Source organism: Leuresthes tenuis, unplaced genomic scaffold (assembly GCF_036924035.1).
Source record: "Leuresthes tenuis unplaced genomic scaffold, fLeuTen1.0.hap1 SCAF_22, whole genome shotgun sequence".
Lineage (NCBI taxonomy): Eukaryota > Metazoa > Chordata > Actinopteri > Atheriniformes > Atherinopsidae > Leuresthes > Leuresthes tenuis.
In genome coordinates, this window is record NW_027325376.1 from 6,374,128 (window position 1) to 6,389,841 (window position 15,714).

Consider the following 15,714-nt stretch of genomic DNA (forward strand, 5'->3'; position numbering starts at 1 on the left):
TACATCTATGAGTATGCAGGCATACAAATATGAAGGTTCATCTTTTTAAAGTTTAATCATGGCTGCCTTTTTCAGCCCTGAATTGCCTTGAATTCCTGCCTTGGCTCTCTATAATCAAAGAGGAGACACAGACACGCCCCTTTACTTGTGTCTTAACTTTAATTCTGTTCGTTTTCATCCTGTTTTTATTTGTTTGTTTGAATTTAGGTTTAGTTATCAGTTCTTAGACAGAACAGTGTCTTCCCTCATCGACCGCGGTTATATATATATATATATATAATACAAGCAGCCAGTCCAGAGTGGCCTCCTTCAGTTCTCCGGCAGATATGTCTCCAGGACCACCCACCTCCACCCGGCGTGTTCTGGCTCAATCCGACACCCGCAACATCCAGGTGATGTAACAACTTCACCGAAGGAAAAACCTGCTCTCCCAAAGTGCTGATGACGGATGTAAGATTTGATATACAGAACAGGATTATCATGTATTCATAAACTAATCATAACCTAGTCTCTTATCAGGCCACCTGCGTGTTATGTTTCATTGTCCAACATCCTGCAATGAAGAGGATAAAGCAAAAAACAAAAACTCAGTTTAAAGGCTCACACATGGGTTACATAGAGTTCATGTCTCACATTCTGTTAAATAAATATTAGTATGCGATCTCCAAAGTATTTTGGACGTTGACGAAGGCTGACAAAGTTTCCGTCTTTGAGAGCTGTCAACTTGTCTCCATCTGCACACCACTTGCCACTTCTTCCCCTGCACTAAGCATCTGCATAAAGATGCGATGGGTTTGTCGCCTGCAGTTGGAGGATCCTTGCATACTAATAACATTCAGCCAATAACACTGACACCTGTCTGTTTCTTCCAGCTCACATTCAGTCTGCTGAAACTGCAGGTGCACAGAGACGAGCGGCTTTCAGCTGCCGTCCACGGAAAAAAAACAGAGAGCCGACCGCTAATGACAGCGGCCACATCTGCAGATGGACAGATGTTCGGTGCTTAACTTTCCGGATGTCAGCAGGTGCTGCGTGAGCTGTGCAGCCTATTTGCACTCTTTGTGTCACTCTTTGGGTTTTCCCCCAAATTAAACACTAAAATATTAAGAAGATGTTCAGAAGAAAAACTAAGTGGGAGTTTCACGTGTCCGGGTCTTGGGTTTTACTTCTATGCCTGAGCACCTTAAGGCTAAACTATTTTAAAAAGATAAATAAGAGGTAGAAGAGTCTGAACAAGCACGTAATTCTCCCAAAAAGGCTTTTTAATCAACTCGGACTCAGTTTTGCTCATCAAAATCAAAATTAGTTCAAAACCTCAGGAGCCCCAAAATAGGTTTTATTGCAAGTTGTTCAAATTGAATGCAAGGGCACCGTATTTTCCATTTCTGTTGCTAATTTCTCAAGAGAGGGCAAATTTGCGATTCCCAGAATAAATCTTAAGAAACTAATAAAGAGTAACAACAATCAAAAAGGGATTTATTTGATTGGCCTGAGTTGAGGATTGTTGACGAATGGGGGAGAACGCTGCTTGATTCAAACTGTCCAGTTAAAAGCAAACAGGCAATTTGTGCCGTTCAAAGTTGGACTTGAGCAAGGTCTGCTGGATTGAAACATCAACAGGAACTAAATATATAGCAATCAATGCAAAGCTGAATGTCGTATTTTCTCTCAGCTGCCTCACTTCCTAACGCACCGCTGCAGGGGTTTTGAATAAGGGTGTGACGAGATTAAACTCAACGATATTTCTTGTCGCGTTAAAAATCTGTCTCGAGAGATTTGTGAGCTATCCAAACTTCTATTTGTGACCTGTGGGGGCAGTAATGCGCCTCTGCTCCGTCTAGCCTGCCAGAACATAAAGAAGGAGAAGGAAAAGAAGAAGAGGAGGAGCAGGAGCAGGAGGGGAAGCAGCCAGAATGGAATTACCGGTATCACCATTGAAGATGCCCCCCCGCCACTTTCAGATCGTTTGTTTGGCAGCACTTTGGGAGCACCCGGCAGAAATGATAAATGGCAGTAGAGTGGCTGATAAAACACGGATAATATGCAAGCATTGTGTGAAAATAACGCCGTACACCGCAGCTAATATGAAGAAATATTTTAATTTAACTTTTAAACTTTAGTTTTAGTTTCAATGTGTGGAAGAAGAAGTTTATTAAAAGCTCATCCTTACATCATGCATGTAAAGAGTTAGAATAAAACATTTCAAAATGCACGTGCAGCTCGGTCCGTTGGTGCAGTCATATTTTTACATTGTAGTTTCTTAAAATCTCGTCTCGATCTTGATGTCACGTCTGTGGGTTTTGTTGTGTTTTTGGACTTTAAGTCATTAGTTTTATCATTGTTATTCCCCAGTCACTCTTGCCCGTCATTAGATTCATCCACGTCACCTGTTTTGTTCCCAGCTGCACTCCATCACCAATCCCCTCCCCTCAGTATTTAGTTCCCAGGTTCCCTTTGTCTGTTTGTTTCTCCACAGTTTAGATTTTTGTATTCCGGCTGTATTGTATTCTCAGCCGCGCTTTGTGTTGTTTTTGTTTAAATAAATCAAGTGTTCCTTTAAATATCCGGGTCCTACATCCACCACGCCACGCTCAACCCCACTCGTTGTGACACGTGAACCCAATATCGTGTCTCTTCTCGTGAGCGGAGTGTATCGTCCCAATCCTGGTTTTTAATTCATATTAACAACATAAATCTTTTGTCACCTGATCTAAATGGCTTCACAGACAGACAGAAACAGGGGGGGGGGGGCACATCGAAAGGCCAGGGATCAAAATCAAACCTGGCCGCTGCGCTAACGAGTCATTGTACGGTCGAATAGTCAATAAAATTACTTTTCCTTGACCTTGCTGGAAAATTAAGTTGAGGGAAAACGGTTGGAAAAATTCACAAGGACTCGTGACAGCCATGTCCAACAAATGTCCGACCACACGAAGCTGCGATGCTTGTCTGCAGCAGGGAAACTGCAAGAAGTATTTCACAAAAAGCAAATGATGTGCTTCGGTTAATGTGTTCTTGTCATGGAGGATAAATCATATCCAAGATGTAACAGAAAATGTTTCATTACCAGGGCTGGTAATTACACAAGGTGCCACCAAAGCAAAGCGTGTTGTCACACATTCGTCCTCGTGTTTATTCACATGACTCACACGGAGCACGACAGTATGGGAAGAATCCAACTCTGCCGTGAAAGTTGCACTCACACCCATCTCCTTTCCTTTCATAAACCATACTCCAGTATTTCCTATAATGGAGGAAGCTCTTATCACACTTAATTCAGTTCACTTCAGTGTTATTTCTATTACACCAAATCACTATAAATATCTTCTCATGGCAGTCAGACACTCAGGTGAGAACCTTTCCAAGCTGGAAAGACTATCTGACTGGACCCTCATGCTTGCTATAAGAGGGCATGTGCTCAACCAGGTGAGCAACAGGGAACCAGAAATTTCTGCGTGTTAGCATGTCCTTGCACTCAAAGCATCTTACATCTTTGTGTAGCCTGAAGCACTTTACCACATATATATTTACTTTTTTACATTACACATTCATGAACATCTCTCCTTCTCCCATCCCTGCTTCAAGTAGGCTTTATCATATTCCTTCTTTTAAACACGAAGCTGTCATTCTGAGCAGAGGGGGTCCCGATGGTGTTGGAAGTACCTGTTCTGTTTTGCAGAGCCTGACTTTACTCCCCACGAGGGACACCAGCACTCTGCCTTTGTAGCCACGGAGCTCCAGCAAGCCCCGCTTGTTTGTGGAGGAGAGGTGGGAAAGGCTGCTGGAGCGCTTCTGGGAGCCGCAGGCGGGGGGGCGCGTGGCTGTCTGAAGAGTTTCCATCCACTCCTGGCGCTCCCCTGTGGACACGTGCACAAGTGAGAAACAGAAACAGGGAAAGAGAGAGAGAGGCAGATGCTTGACAAGGATACAGGAGTGAGTGTGTGAAAGTATGAAAGTAAGAGGGAAAGAGACAAAGAAAAGCCAGAAGGAGCAAGACAAAGGGGGATCGGGGAACCCTAAAGTCTTTGAATCGATGTGTTAATTGATCATTTTTGCATCTCTTCTGTGAGCTACACTGGTTTTGTGGCTGAGAAAGTGCCACCGAATGCTTACACTGAAAAATTAAAGTCTAAAAGAAAAGTAATTGAAAAACAGTATGAGGTAGAATTGGTGTAAATTAACTTAGCCCTTGGAGAGGAAAATCCCGCAAAGCTAAAAAGTGCCAAGTTTAGCACAAAAGACATAGATAGCTACATCTCTGAGGTTCGGAGGCCTCCAGCAAGATGTGTTAAGTGTAATTTCAGTCTAACACATCGTTAAAATATGCCAATGAATGAAATGCAGCTTCTGATGAAACAGCAGCCACAGCTGTGTGAATCCACTGATTTATCTCAGGCTGGAAAACAACAGGGAAAAGTCGGGGAAATGTGGGTCTGCGTTTCAAAGTAAAGTTTATCTTGGTATTTAAGGAGTGGAACTTCGCAAATCAGTCGTGTTTTGCTGTCAGATCAGAGACAGTTTTGCTGAGCCTCGCTATTGTTGTTATTTAAGAGGAAGAAAAACTGAATGTTGCAGATGAAGCTCTGCAGTCAGGATAAAAAGGATCAATATACACAGTCTATTTGCTTGAGTTTCTGTTGTGACAAAGAAATCACTTGACCCCAAAAGCTCTTTGGTTACACTTTGTTAAGGGACAGAACTTCTTAATATTGATACATATATGTATGTATATTTATAGAGAGAAGTACCTACTACTTGTTTCATCTTTATGACTCAGTAATTTGAGTTTAATTCTGTCTTGTGCCGTGTTACATTGAGTTTCATTCTGAGCATTACTGTAGCTAAGCAATGAGCAGCTCTATCATCATGACATGCAAAACAGGCTAACGGCTGATCAATTAAGATCCGTTTAGCCAACATGTTTACTTCTAAATGAGGTTTTCATTTTTATGATTAAAAATAAAAAGGCTGTAAGGGTGAAAATGGTGTGCAGAAACCATAATATTAGTAGGGTTTCATAATGACTGAGACTGATGTAAACCTCCAATCTATTAGGGTGGTAATTACCTTATTGGACACATTAGCATTTGCTATCACCTCAGAGCAGGATTTGTGAGCCATGTGTTCTAGTGTGCACAGGCTCAGTATCGAGCGTTCGCACAGCCATATTGCACTGGGCTAACCCTAACCCTAACCCTAATACCTGACCCTTTTCAAGCAGGGACTGGTGCGAAATCGTCATCTATATTTGTCAGGTGAAAGTACTCAGTTGATCCGCCACTGAGCCGACAGATGAGGTCCTAAATGGACCCACCTCGTGTGTGCGTGCACATATCGAGCTGCTGTCATCACTCAGCCGGTTCTGCTTTGCTGAAATGATCTAAATAAGGACACAGCGACGCGGGACAGCTGCCTCACTTTAGCATGTGTGCACTGCGTGGAGCCACAGCGGCAGGTTAATGAAGATCTTGTCTTCTTTTTCACCTATGAGGCGCAATTGAATCATCATGATACAAAGAAATATGGCAAAAATCACTGCACAGGGGTCTGTAACTTCAGCGGATGATGATGTGCTTGTAAAAGCATAATTCTATTAGAGCAGCAGCCTCACGATGCTTTCAAATGGGCTGCGGTTGAGCACTTGGGTCTTAATCGGCCACTTTTAGGTATAGTTTTAGAACTTTTTCACCTTCTGAGAACAGGTACAGGAAAGTAAATGAATCAGAACAGCTTTATTGGAAGTTTGGCTAACTTAATGTATAATTAATGTATGTTAGTACAGAGAGTGGAAGACGAGCAAGCGGGGCATACGAGAGATAATTACATCAATACGCTAATTAACATGTCACTTCATTTAGCAACATCTGGCAACTTTTCAAGCAGACTTTAGCAGCGTTAAATTAGAGACTGCATTAACAGATTGGGGTTTGCACAGTGGCTGTTTGGCTGTGGAGTTTCATATGTTTTACACATTAGGTAAGCGTAAGGAAGACTGTTCTCAGCTAACATGCAAAGCTGAAACATTCACTGGTCATTATAATGACCTGATATCAGGAACAATAAAACCTTCGCTGCAGTTTCAGAGTTAGGACGCAGTAGGACACTGACATCAAGAATATACCATTACAAGTTATGATTTACTTTGTATGCTGTTAAAAGGGACTTTTGTGCCTGTATGAAAAGAGCTACTGTGGTTATATCAGAAACCCAAAGTGGGATACAACTCTATTCATATGCTGATAGAGGTAAATGCCACTTCTCAAGTCTTTCCAGCTCGCCTGTGTGAGTTTTCTATTCACATCAACGCTGGATTACACAAAACTTTGCATATATGGCTATTACAAAAGCCAAATAACTCTGGCAGAAATATGGTTATCCCAATGAGAGAATTTCAAACCCAAAACAATACCATGGAAGGACAAAATGACAATTTAAGAGCACATTGGTAACATTTATCAGTGCTGATGTTCAGAGAGAATGAATATTCATGTGTGCTGTTGGCTTAAGTTGCTTGGTTGTCAGCTCCAGTGAGCGGCACACATACCGTGTTGTTTCTGAGGGTCAGATATTCACCGAACCCATGGCAGCTCTCCCTTCATGCCGTGAATGAGTGTAATGAATTTTGTTGTCCTTTTACTTTCTCCTGCAGACCAATTAGCCGATTCCAGCTATTCAACATGCTGCTGGCAGACCCGCTGCAGTTCACCTGCAAAGTTTATGCATGAAGCTGTTCGCGGGGGAATGTTCAAAGTTTGTGGTGGAGTCAGCACATTTGGAAGCCTTTACAACAACAACAAAAACAATGTTAAGTTGGTTTTATGCTGGCAACAGTAGCAGCTTTAAGTTGTGTCCCCGTCTGCTGCTGCTAGTGAGGGGAAAGGCTGTGTGTCTGTCTACGGTGGTGCTGGATTTAATTAGGTGCTACATTTTAGTATCGATTTCTTATCTTACTGTTTTTTGACAACGCTAGCAGGAAGCAGCCACGTCAGAAAGGTCAGCAGGTCGGTTCAGCCACATGCAGCTGGTGGGAAGCCGACCTAATGCCTCAATTCCTTACACAATTACTGTGTTCGGTTTTAAAAAAGGCCAATCGAAGCATTTGTATCACTCTCACCACAGCATACAGTGAAATACAAAGATTGATGGGCATGAGAAAGTAAGTATCGGTTGCTAAGCAACAGTATGATTGGACAATTGGTGATTGAAGGAAGGGTTTAGCAAACTGTCAATTGTTCTATTACTGGCACATCTAACATTTTTGGTGTCTTCAAAATCTAGGCGTCCTTGGGCAGGACGCAGAATCCCTACCTTACTGTAAATCCCTCTGGATTACAGCTCAGCTTAATAGCCCCAACACAGTGCAACACATCTCTTCCAAACAGGGTTTACATTCAAACAATGTACACTCAAAAGGCCTGTCAGACATCTTCCTCTACAACTTTTCAAACAGACTTAAAAGAAGACATGAAGCTGATGCTGTAAAGCCCATTCCCCCACCGCCCAAAACACTGCGCTATCAAAGCCTGCAAAGTGGAAACACGAGAATCACCAAAGGATCGCAAACACACAGGCACACGTAGACTTAAAGACATAAACATCACAGGTCCAGAGCGAATCCCACCGAGGCCACTGCTGAACAGAAGCCAGGAAAACAAACTCAAATGAAATCGGCAAACTGGTGCGATCAGTCGGGAGGGTCCTGCGAATTTGGGAAAGTCAAGAAAGTACTTTTTTCTTCTTTTTTTTTTTACACAAAGTGATGCTCTCAGAGCAAAAATGATCATCTGTGTGGTCACAAGCAGCATCACACACCCAAATGTATTTTTGGATTTCCGTGCATTTGAGCAAAAGACAGGCTGGAAGACCATTTGAGTGATCTCTGTATGTATTTAAGTGGCTCTGATGTGTGGTATTCAAAGATAATGGCTTCAGAATAAAACCCTGAACTTTATCTCAGTTTGATCTTACTGTTCATTATCGTCCTCATCGTGTGCCCACAAGTCATGTCACCAAAAATGAAGGAAAGCTTAAAGAAATGTTCGTAAAATGTTAACAAATCACATTGCTGAAGTGAGTCAGTTTAAAAAGTAGAGACTGAATGCTTCTCTCACAGTTTATTGATCACCTTAGTGGAAGAATTTGTCCTTTCACTCTCTTCCAGATGCTTATCTAAAGCACAGGAGGCATTGAGCTTCTGTGCTAACCTTTTATCATAAGTTAGCATCAGTTAGAGATGCCACTGGAGCGTGATCCCGATCACATGACAGGATCGCTTCTTCCAACTTCACTTTCTTTGTCACTTTTCTAACGTCAGCCGTGGAAAGAAAGCAGTCAACAGGATTTAGCACCAAAAACACCTTCATGGCCTGTGGGAAACTTTTTGAATACAAAGCAAGGAAAGAAAGAAAAATCTCACTGTATGCATAAAGCTAGACCAACAACATAAAAACACGTCCCATGCACCACAAAGAGGCGCGCGTATGTCTGCTGAAGAGGCGGAGAATGGAATTAATATTCATAACTAACAAGCTGCGCAGCTTTTATGCAGCGACGACTATCAGTTCTCTCAAACCCGTTCACCCGACATCTTCACAGGCCCACACTGTTCTCGAACTTCTTCTTTAAATAAATCCATTTCAACTGCTGCAAATGGAAATATGAAAATGTTTTTCACACTCTTTCCGAGTGTCCTTGGGTTTCGGTTTTCCTGTAGTGCACCACAAGCTCTTCGGTCTATTTAAGCAAATCCTTAAATGCACGAGCACACTCATTCCTAACGATGGTTTAAACAATATGCAACCGATCTATAGGTGGCGCTAGCGGGTCAAGTAACTTCAGCTGTCAAAAGCAGGGAAGAATGCTGCTAAAAGCATGTCAGTAATGCCGGTTTCCTAACGTCCAAACAGTGGCTTTACAGTAAACTTAACCTTTTACTGAGCTGTTGGGTTTCAGCTGGTTTTCCACAGCGACTCCATCGTAACTACAGAAAATATCTTATTTAAAAAAGGTCAAATCGCATAGCAAAACCGAAAGACATGGAAGCCGTTAATATTCACTGTTGATTAAAAGTGAACATCCACAGCCTAAAGGAAAATACAAGTATAAAATTCTGTTAATATTTTCATAATCATCATTTAGTGGGTGTTAAATGTATTGATCTAAGACAAAATCGACTTCTTTGACACGTTCTCTGACAACTTTCTCTGGCTTGAGGAGCTAAACCGTGAGCGTGACTCTTGGAGTCGGCGTGTCCTCCATCTCTCCAGAGTGACGGAGGAAGAGGGGCAGTCTGTGTGACCTGTCAATCTCTTCTTAGTCGCTGTCAGCCTGTCATAGTCGTAAATGGACCGTAATTATCTTCTTGACTGCAACCTTTCGACCCTCCTGCAGCCTTTGCGGACGTGTCTCTCCTGGACTTTGCATGCAAACCCAGCCGCCACATCCCCGCTCCTGGGAGAAAGTTCCTGATCTCTTGCTTGTCCTCCTCCACACTTTACTCACCTGAGATCCCATACACTGCATCTGCTTCCTGTACCTGAGCTCATCTTCAGTCAAGCAACCCTCCAGTTTCTTCTGAACTCACAAAGAGCTGCTATTAATAATGAACCGCCTGCTCAATTATTGACTGCTCTTTACATCACTACTCTTTACTGTTCTGTACCCCACCCTGCTTTCTGAGGTCCATTACCTGTCTTGCATTCACTTATTTGGCTATTCATTTATTCAGGGCCTCCTTCTTCTCTCCCTCCATCTCAACCAGACTGTCAGTCTGAGCCCAGGAAAAAGGTGGGAGGACTGAAAGAAAGTGCTGCTTGCTCATACATCTGCATGTGTGCACCTGACTTGTGTGCCTGAGTGTAATTTGTAAATGGTTAAGTGCATGTTTGCCTTCATTCTGACATATGAACCTTCATTATTGCTTGCCAAAGTGATCTTTTACTCAGTACGCAAACACGCCCTCACCTCGGCATGCATAGAAAAAGAATGTCCACCACACTCATTACAGTATATATGAACGCATGAACATCTATCCAAAAGAAGATTCCACTTTACATGGAGAGAGAGGCAGATAATCCTCTCTGAAAGTGGATTAAATCAGAGCTCGGTCCGCTCAGCGCTCGACAGAGATCTTAGAAGTCTCCATCACTGACAATAAAGAATAAGAAAAAAGGGGAAATAAAGTGCATGAAGCAGACAGATTTCAATCCTTTAACTGAAAAAAAAAAACAGTATTTAGTGTTGAATCTACTTGATTTCTGTTAACTACAATACTGTCAACCTGAAAGATGTTTGAGTTTAGCACAGATTTACTGCCGTGTGAAATGATATCAGTTCATAAGCAGATGGCATTGTTTTTCAGCTGTCATATCTGTTGTGTTCATTGGTGATGAATCATTCTCTAAGTGAACATTATCAAATGTATTGATACTTTGAGTGTTTTAGCGCTCGTTTTCTTTCAGCAGGAGGTGAATGAAAATGTGCACTGAAACCAGAAATGCTTGCAAGTGATTATTCCGCCTCGCAGCATTTCTGTTGGCTATACATTCCACTTAATTATCCTACTGTGCCAAAGTGAACCATGCCCGAGCCAAGCGGGGCGGGTTCCTGGTACGAGCACGGCACACGGCGATCAGACTGGTCGGAAAAAGCATGAAGGAGATGGATTTTAGAGTGCCCAACAGACAGCGTTCCACTTAGTGCGAGTTCAGGAACCAGACTCAAAGAACTGCTTATTTAGATGTTTTCTACAATGGTTTTATGGCAGCGGTATTATAAGCTGCTATCATTTAGATTTTAGAATATAGGGTGAAATGTTCAGCAGTCAGAGTTAGCTCCTCATGACCCTCATAATGTCCTTTTTGGTCAAAGAAGACAAACGTCTGCTGCCAAAGCTGCCTAAAAACCAAAACACTCGCAGCTAAAGAGTCAGATATTTCCCACAGCTGATGGAGGAGACCGAGCTGAAAGGTGTACAGAAGGAGGGGCAATTCTGAACCTCACAGAGGAACAGGGAAGCACGAAAGAAGGTGAAGAGAAACGTGAACAGGAGCATTTTAAAAATCTGTGGCCTCTTTTTCAGTGTAGTATTTCTTGATAAATCTGTCCTTAAGAAAACATCGTCTGGCATTTACCCAAGTCTTAAAAGTAGTTCAAGAGAATCTCATTCCCAACAATTCCAGCTCCATTTTGCAGAGATAAGGTGTCCCTTTTCTTTGAGGATCAAGGACTAGAGATCGTTCAGCAACTGAAATGGCGCCCCAGCCCCCGGCTGAAGGGTTAGATGACCAACACTCCTTGGTACCCAATCACTTGACCCTCACTGGAGGAGCAGGCCGGTGGGTTTGGCCTAAAATCGTTCGGTTGCTGAGGAAGTGAAGCGGTTTTACAGACCTGTGAATGCGAAAACCACGTGAACCTTCAGTGTGATGTGAACCAACTGCTGCGATGGAACCTTTCTGCTGATCAGTTCTGCCCATCAGCTTGGAGGAAACTCTAACTGTCTAACTCTAACTCTCCACGAACTGTTCATTTAAGCTCCTTCCAAGGTTCCACTGGATGACATTCAGGACTTCTACTTTAATTATTTTGTTTGGCTATCGTTTTGCCACCAAGTCCCTCTTTCTCATCGATTCAGAATTCATTGTTCATCCTGAAAATCATCCAGAAATGAGGCTCAAATCATCATACCACCACCGCCGTGTTTCAAAGATGGAAAAGGGTTCCTAAGCTGAAAAGCTGTGACGTCGTGTCTACAAACACAATGCTTCTGCTTTCTCATCTGTCAGTGTAGCAGTTTTCCAACAGCTGAGCTTCTTTGCTCATGCCACGGCGAACGCTGAAAGTCTTTTTTTTCCTCAGGGTTCAAAAACTCTCACACACCGCTGTACAACTACAGTCCAAGTAAAGCTCTTCCTGAGTTTAGAATTCTGCAGTCGCTCCGTCTCTGGCCGGCTCCCAACCACCAACCATTGTGTTGTTCTTACTCACTCATTCTTTACAACTCTCTGACCCTCTTTCCTGTCATCTCCAACAAAACCAACATGTGTTACGAGCAGACTTGTGGAAAGACAAATGCCAAAGCATCAGAACGCACATTTCTTTACACAATAAATCTCATCCTCTGTCTTGTCAGATGTTTGTCTGCAGCCTCTCCAACGCTCTCCCCCTACGTCATGCGTGCTTTCCATCATTCTCTCCCTGCTTTCTTCTACCTCCTTGCCTCCTTCCTCCTCCCATCTCTCCTCTCTCAAGCTGACAGTACCTGAGGGAAGAGGCCACCTGCGGACCAAGTGGAGAATCAGCCGACAGCTGTGTGCATACTCTCTCCGGTGGCCTTCAATTATTCACTCACTTCTCCCTCCTCCTTCTCCCCATCTTCACTCTGCCCTTTTCATCTCTCCCCACCATCGCTGCCTTTACCTCTCTGTCGCTTTTTCACACAGAGATTGCATGTCTGCCTCTCTGGATTTATTCACTCTTGTTATTCCCCGACTTAATCCCCCCCTTCTCTCGTTGCTCCTGTCCCCTCTTCTTTTACCCCTCTTGAATGCCTTTAACTCACTTACACATACCTCCGACCATCACTCCATCATTTTGTCCCCCTTCTCACCTCAGCTGCATCAGCCCAGCAGCTCCTTACCTCCACTTCACCAACCTACTCCTGCTCTTTCCCGCTGTCTCCTCATGCCTCCCTCTTTCTCATGTGCTTCCCCAAAGATTGATGACTCTCCAGCACCAGGCGAGTGGGCCTGTTTAAAGATGCATGAGGTGATGAGGCCAAGTTTTTTCCTCCTTCTATTTTGCTCCCTCTCTATTCCTCCTCCCAGTCCCTTTTCCTGATAGCAGCCGCCACCTCTGTGAGAGGCTTCCCACGGTTCCCGAGCGGCCAAGGGCCACCACCAAATCAGACAGCTCCCTCCTTTTCCCAGCTCTTGTCAGGATGGCTGAGTGTGACGTATGACAAACACCGAGCAGACCGTGTGACAAATGATGCCGCCGAGGACTCACGACACATGAATGGACAAAAAAAGCTGGCAGCCATCGATATGACGATGCAGTGAATCGACAGGGGGAGAAGGGAGAGTCACTGATGCTCTGTGGTGAAGATGAAAGAAGTCTGAAGGACAAAATGTTGGTTATACAGCTTTTAATGAACAAGCTGTGATGCAAAATTGTATGAAAAGAGGATTCAGTGCCAGACGGGAGCCAGAAACCAGGCCAGACTGCGTATGAAAGCTGTTGAATGCACCTTTACATGTGTACTATATCCGTGTTCATGGCTGATTTCTCACGCATTTAGTTTTTGGGGTTTTCCAAATACCAAAAAACATGGACCTTTAGTTGCATTTCGTGTGCATCGGTTACAGGAAGTACTGTGCGACATCACCAATGCTCTTATATGTCCACATTATGTTTCCAGTTGTCAGCAAGAGAATGGGATGGGCACAACTAGGCAGCATAACTTTAAAATAATCGAAGGGGATACAATATAGAGAGCAACCGCCCTTCGTCCTTCTTGCCCAGGTGGCTAGTATGACAGATATACTGTTTGTGTCCATCAGGGAAGCAAATATTCACTCCCCTTTTTTCACGATGGAGTCTCTCTTGAAAAAAAAAAAAATAATAATAATATCTCTCTTTTGCTGAGAAATGCTCCACTATACTCATTACCGTCTGCAGAATCCTCAAGTTATGACCTCAGCTTGGCTCGGGATTTGTTTCCAGGGAGGAATTGCATTTGCATTCTGCTTCATGCAAGCCGGTCTTTACGTCTCTTTGTTTCTCTTCTACTCCCTCTGGTCACATACACTGTGTATTTATACAGGTTTCCCCATTTGCCTATAAAGCTGCTCTTATCCAAATATGTTTGTTTCTTTTGTTAGATGGCAAAGCAACACTAAGACTGTAACTTAAAAGCAGACAAGTCTGATGACCCTATTAGAGCATTTAAAATCCTGATATTTAAAGACACGTGTGCTGTGGTTTCAGCTATATTCAAATAAAGTTAGGAGTGACACACCGTCTCCAGCGTGTTCTCACACCCAGCTGTTATTCAGGAGAAAAAGAGCAATGTCTGGTTTCCCAGACATTGACCCTCCAAGACATATAAGACATTGTCTTATATGACAAAGTGTCCTTGGACGGGACACTGAACCCCATGCTGCTTCTAATCCGTTAATCACTGCGTGAGTGTGTGTGATGAAGAAAAAAAGACACCATGAGGTGAATAGGTCAAACAAATGCAGTCCATTTACCATTTAACTGTGGGAGCTCATCTTAAAAGTAGCCAGATTTGTCTCTTGTCGCCGAGGGGATCTGAGCAGCAACTAAAAGTGTTGTTTTTCAATAGATGAGAAAAAGGATGCGAGTGTTAAGAAAAGCATAAACCGCTCAAATCTCAAGCTCGGTGTGTAGAACTTGAGGGTCCCCAATCTGTCTGGGTTTATCGTTGGCTTTTCTCTAAAAAAAAAAAACACATCTGAACGCACCGGTGGTGTCTGAAACCAGCAGGCTCCGAATGCAGGCAGGTATCCTGTTGGTCCAGTAAATCGTGGAATGTTCTCTGCTACTCGAGCAGCTAATTGCTCAAAGTGAATCCAAAGCCATGAGCTGGACGATGCTAAAACGCTACTACATACTGGCGCTAAACGTGTCGTGCTTCTTCATACATCTCTACATGCAATTTGGTTTGTTTTGCTTGCTTCATTTTCTGCTGAAACTCTTCTAATCATAAACAAAAATCAGTGAATCTTTGTCTCTTGTTCATGGTTCACAGCTTAAACTTGTGTTTCTCTGCTCAACATTTAGCACGTTTTTATTTTAAATAATGTTTCACCCACAGAAGTCCACCTTTAGCATCACTCATCTTTTAGTCGAGCTTATCGAGTGCAAAAAGCTGGTGCTCAGTGCCGATGATGAGCGAGTTAAATATTGACGCTTCCTGTCTTGGCTCAACACGTCAATAAGTCAATAAAATGCACAGACCTCCTCGCTGATGAGGGTCTTTCATCGGTTCTCCCAAGTTCAAATTGTGCCGCACAATGACTCAAAGGTCCTCGGTGCCATCATCGTGCAAACCCCAATCTCTCCAACCTCACTCATTCGTGGGAATCAGAGGGCGGGCAATATCTGACCTGAGACTCAGACCCCTGATTAGTAAATGAGCTCTTTGACCTGAGCCGCCTAATAGACTGCCATCAAGCAGGCGGGGGGTTGATGGCAGGAAGAATGGAGCGAAACAGCGTCTCTTTCTCCTCTCATTAAGGCTCACACGGACATAGTCTCCACCTGGGAGACGGTAAGCTGAGACAACTCTCGCTCTGTTTTGCCAGACGGAGGGAATGAAGACAAAGCATCGACTTTCTCTTTTCTCACATTTTTCTTTATAGTCTGACCCTTTAGCTAGACTTTAGAGCGTTGCATTAGTCACTATAGCATCCAAGAAGCCCGCTACGTAATAGCTCTTGTATAATTTCAATACTTGAGTCAGAGGAATAACAGTTTATTAAATCAATTTGCTGCTTACTACTGTTTGCCTTGAGAGTTTGTTTCTTTTTTATCTTTGATAGAGCCACACCAGCCATTTCAGGCCAGCTTTTCTCATCTTTTTACTAATACAGTATTTACTCTTTTGATGTGACAAAAGAATAAACAAAATGTTAATTAGTAAGCTTTAGAGATGCTGCTAAGTACACTTTTTCACTTCTCAAGAAG

The 15,714-nt window shown here is 43.2% G+C and overlaps 1 protein-coding gene across 1 annotated transcript in view; it reads right to left on the minus strand.

The window, feature by feature from the left end:
- Positions 1–15,714, minus strand: part of arap2 (ArfGAP with RhoGAP domain, ankyrin repeat and PH domain 2) — a 114,338-nt gene that overhangs the window by 78,343 nt on the left and 20,281 nt on the right. The window contains exon 9 of the mRNA XM_072377002.1: positions 3,664–3,857. Within this exon, the coding sequence (XP_072233103.1) occupies positions 3,664–3,857 (194 nt within the window). The remainder of the gene's footprint in view (positions 1–3,663; positions 3,858–15,714) is intronic.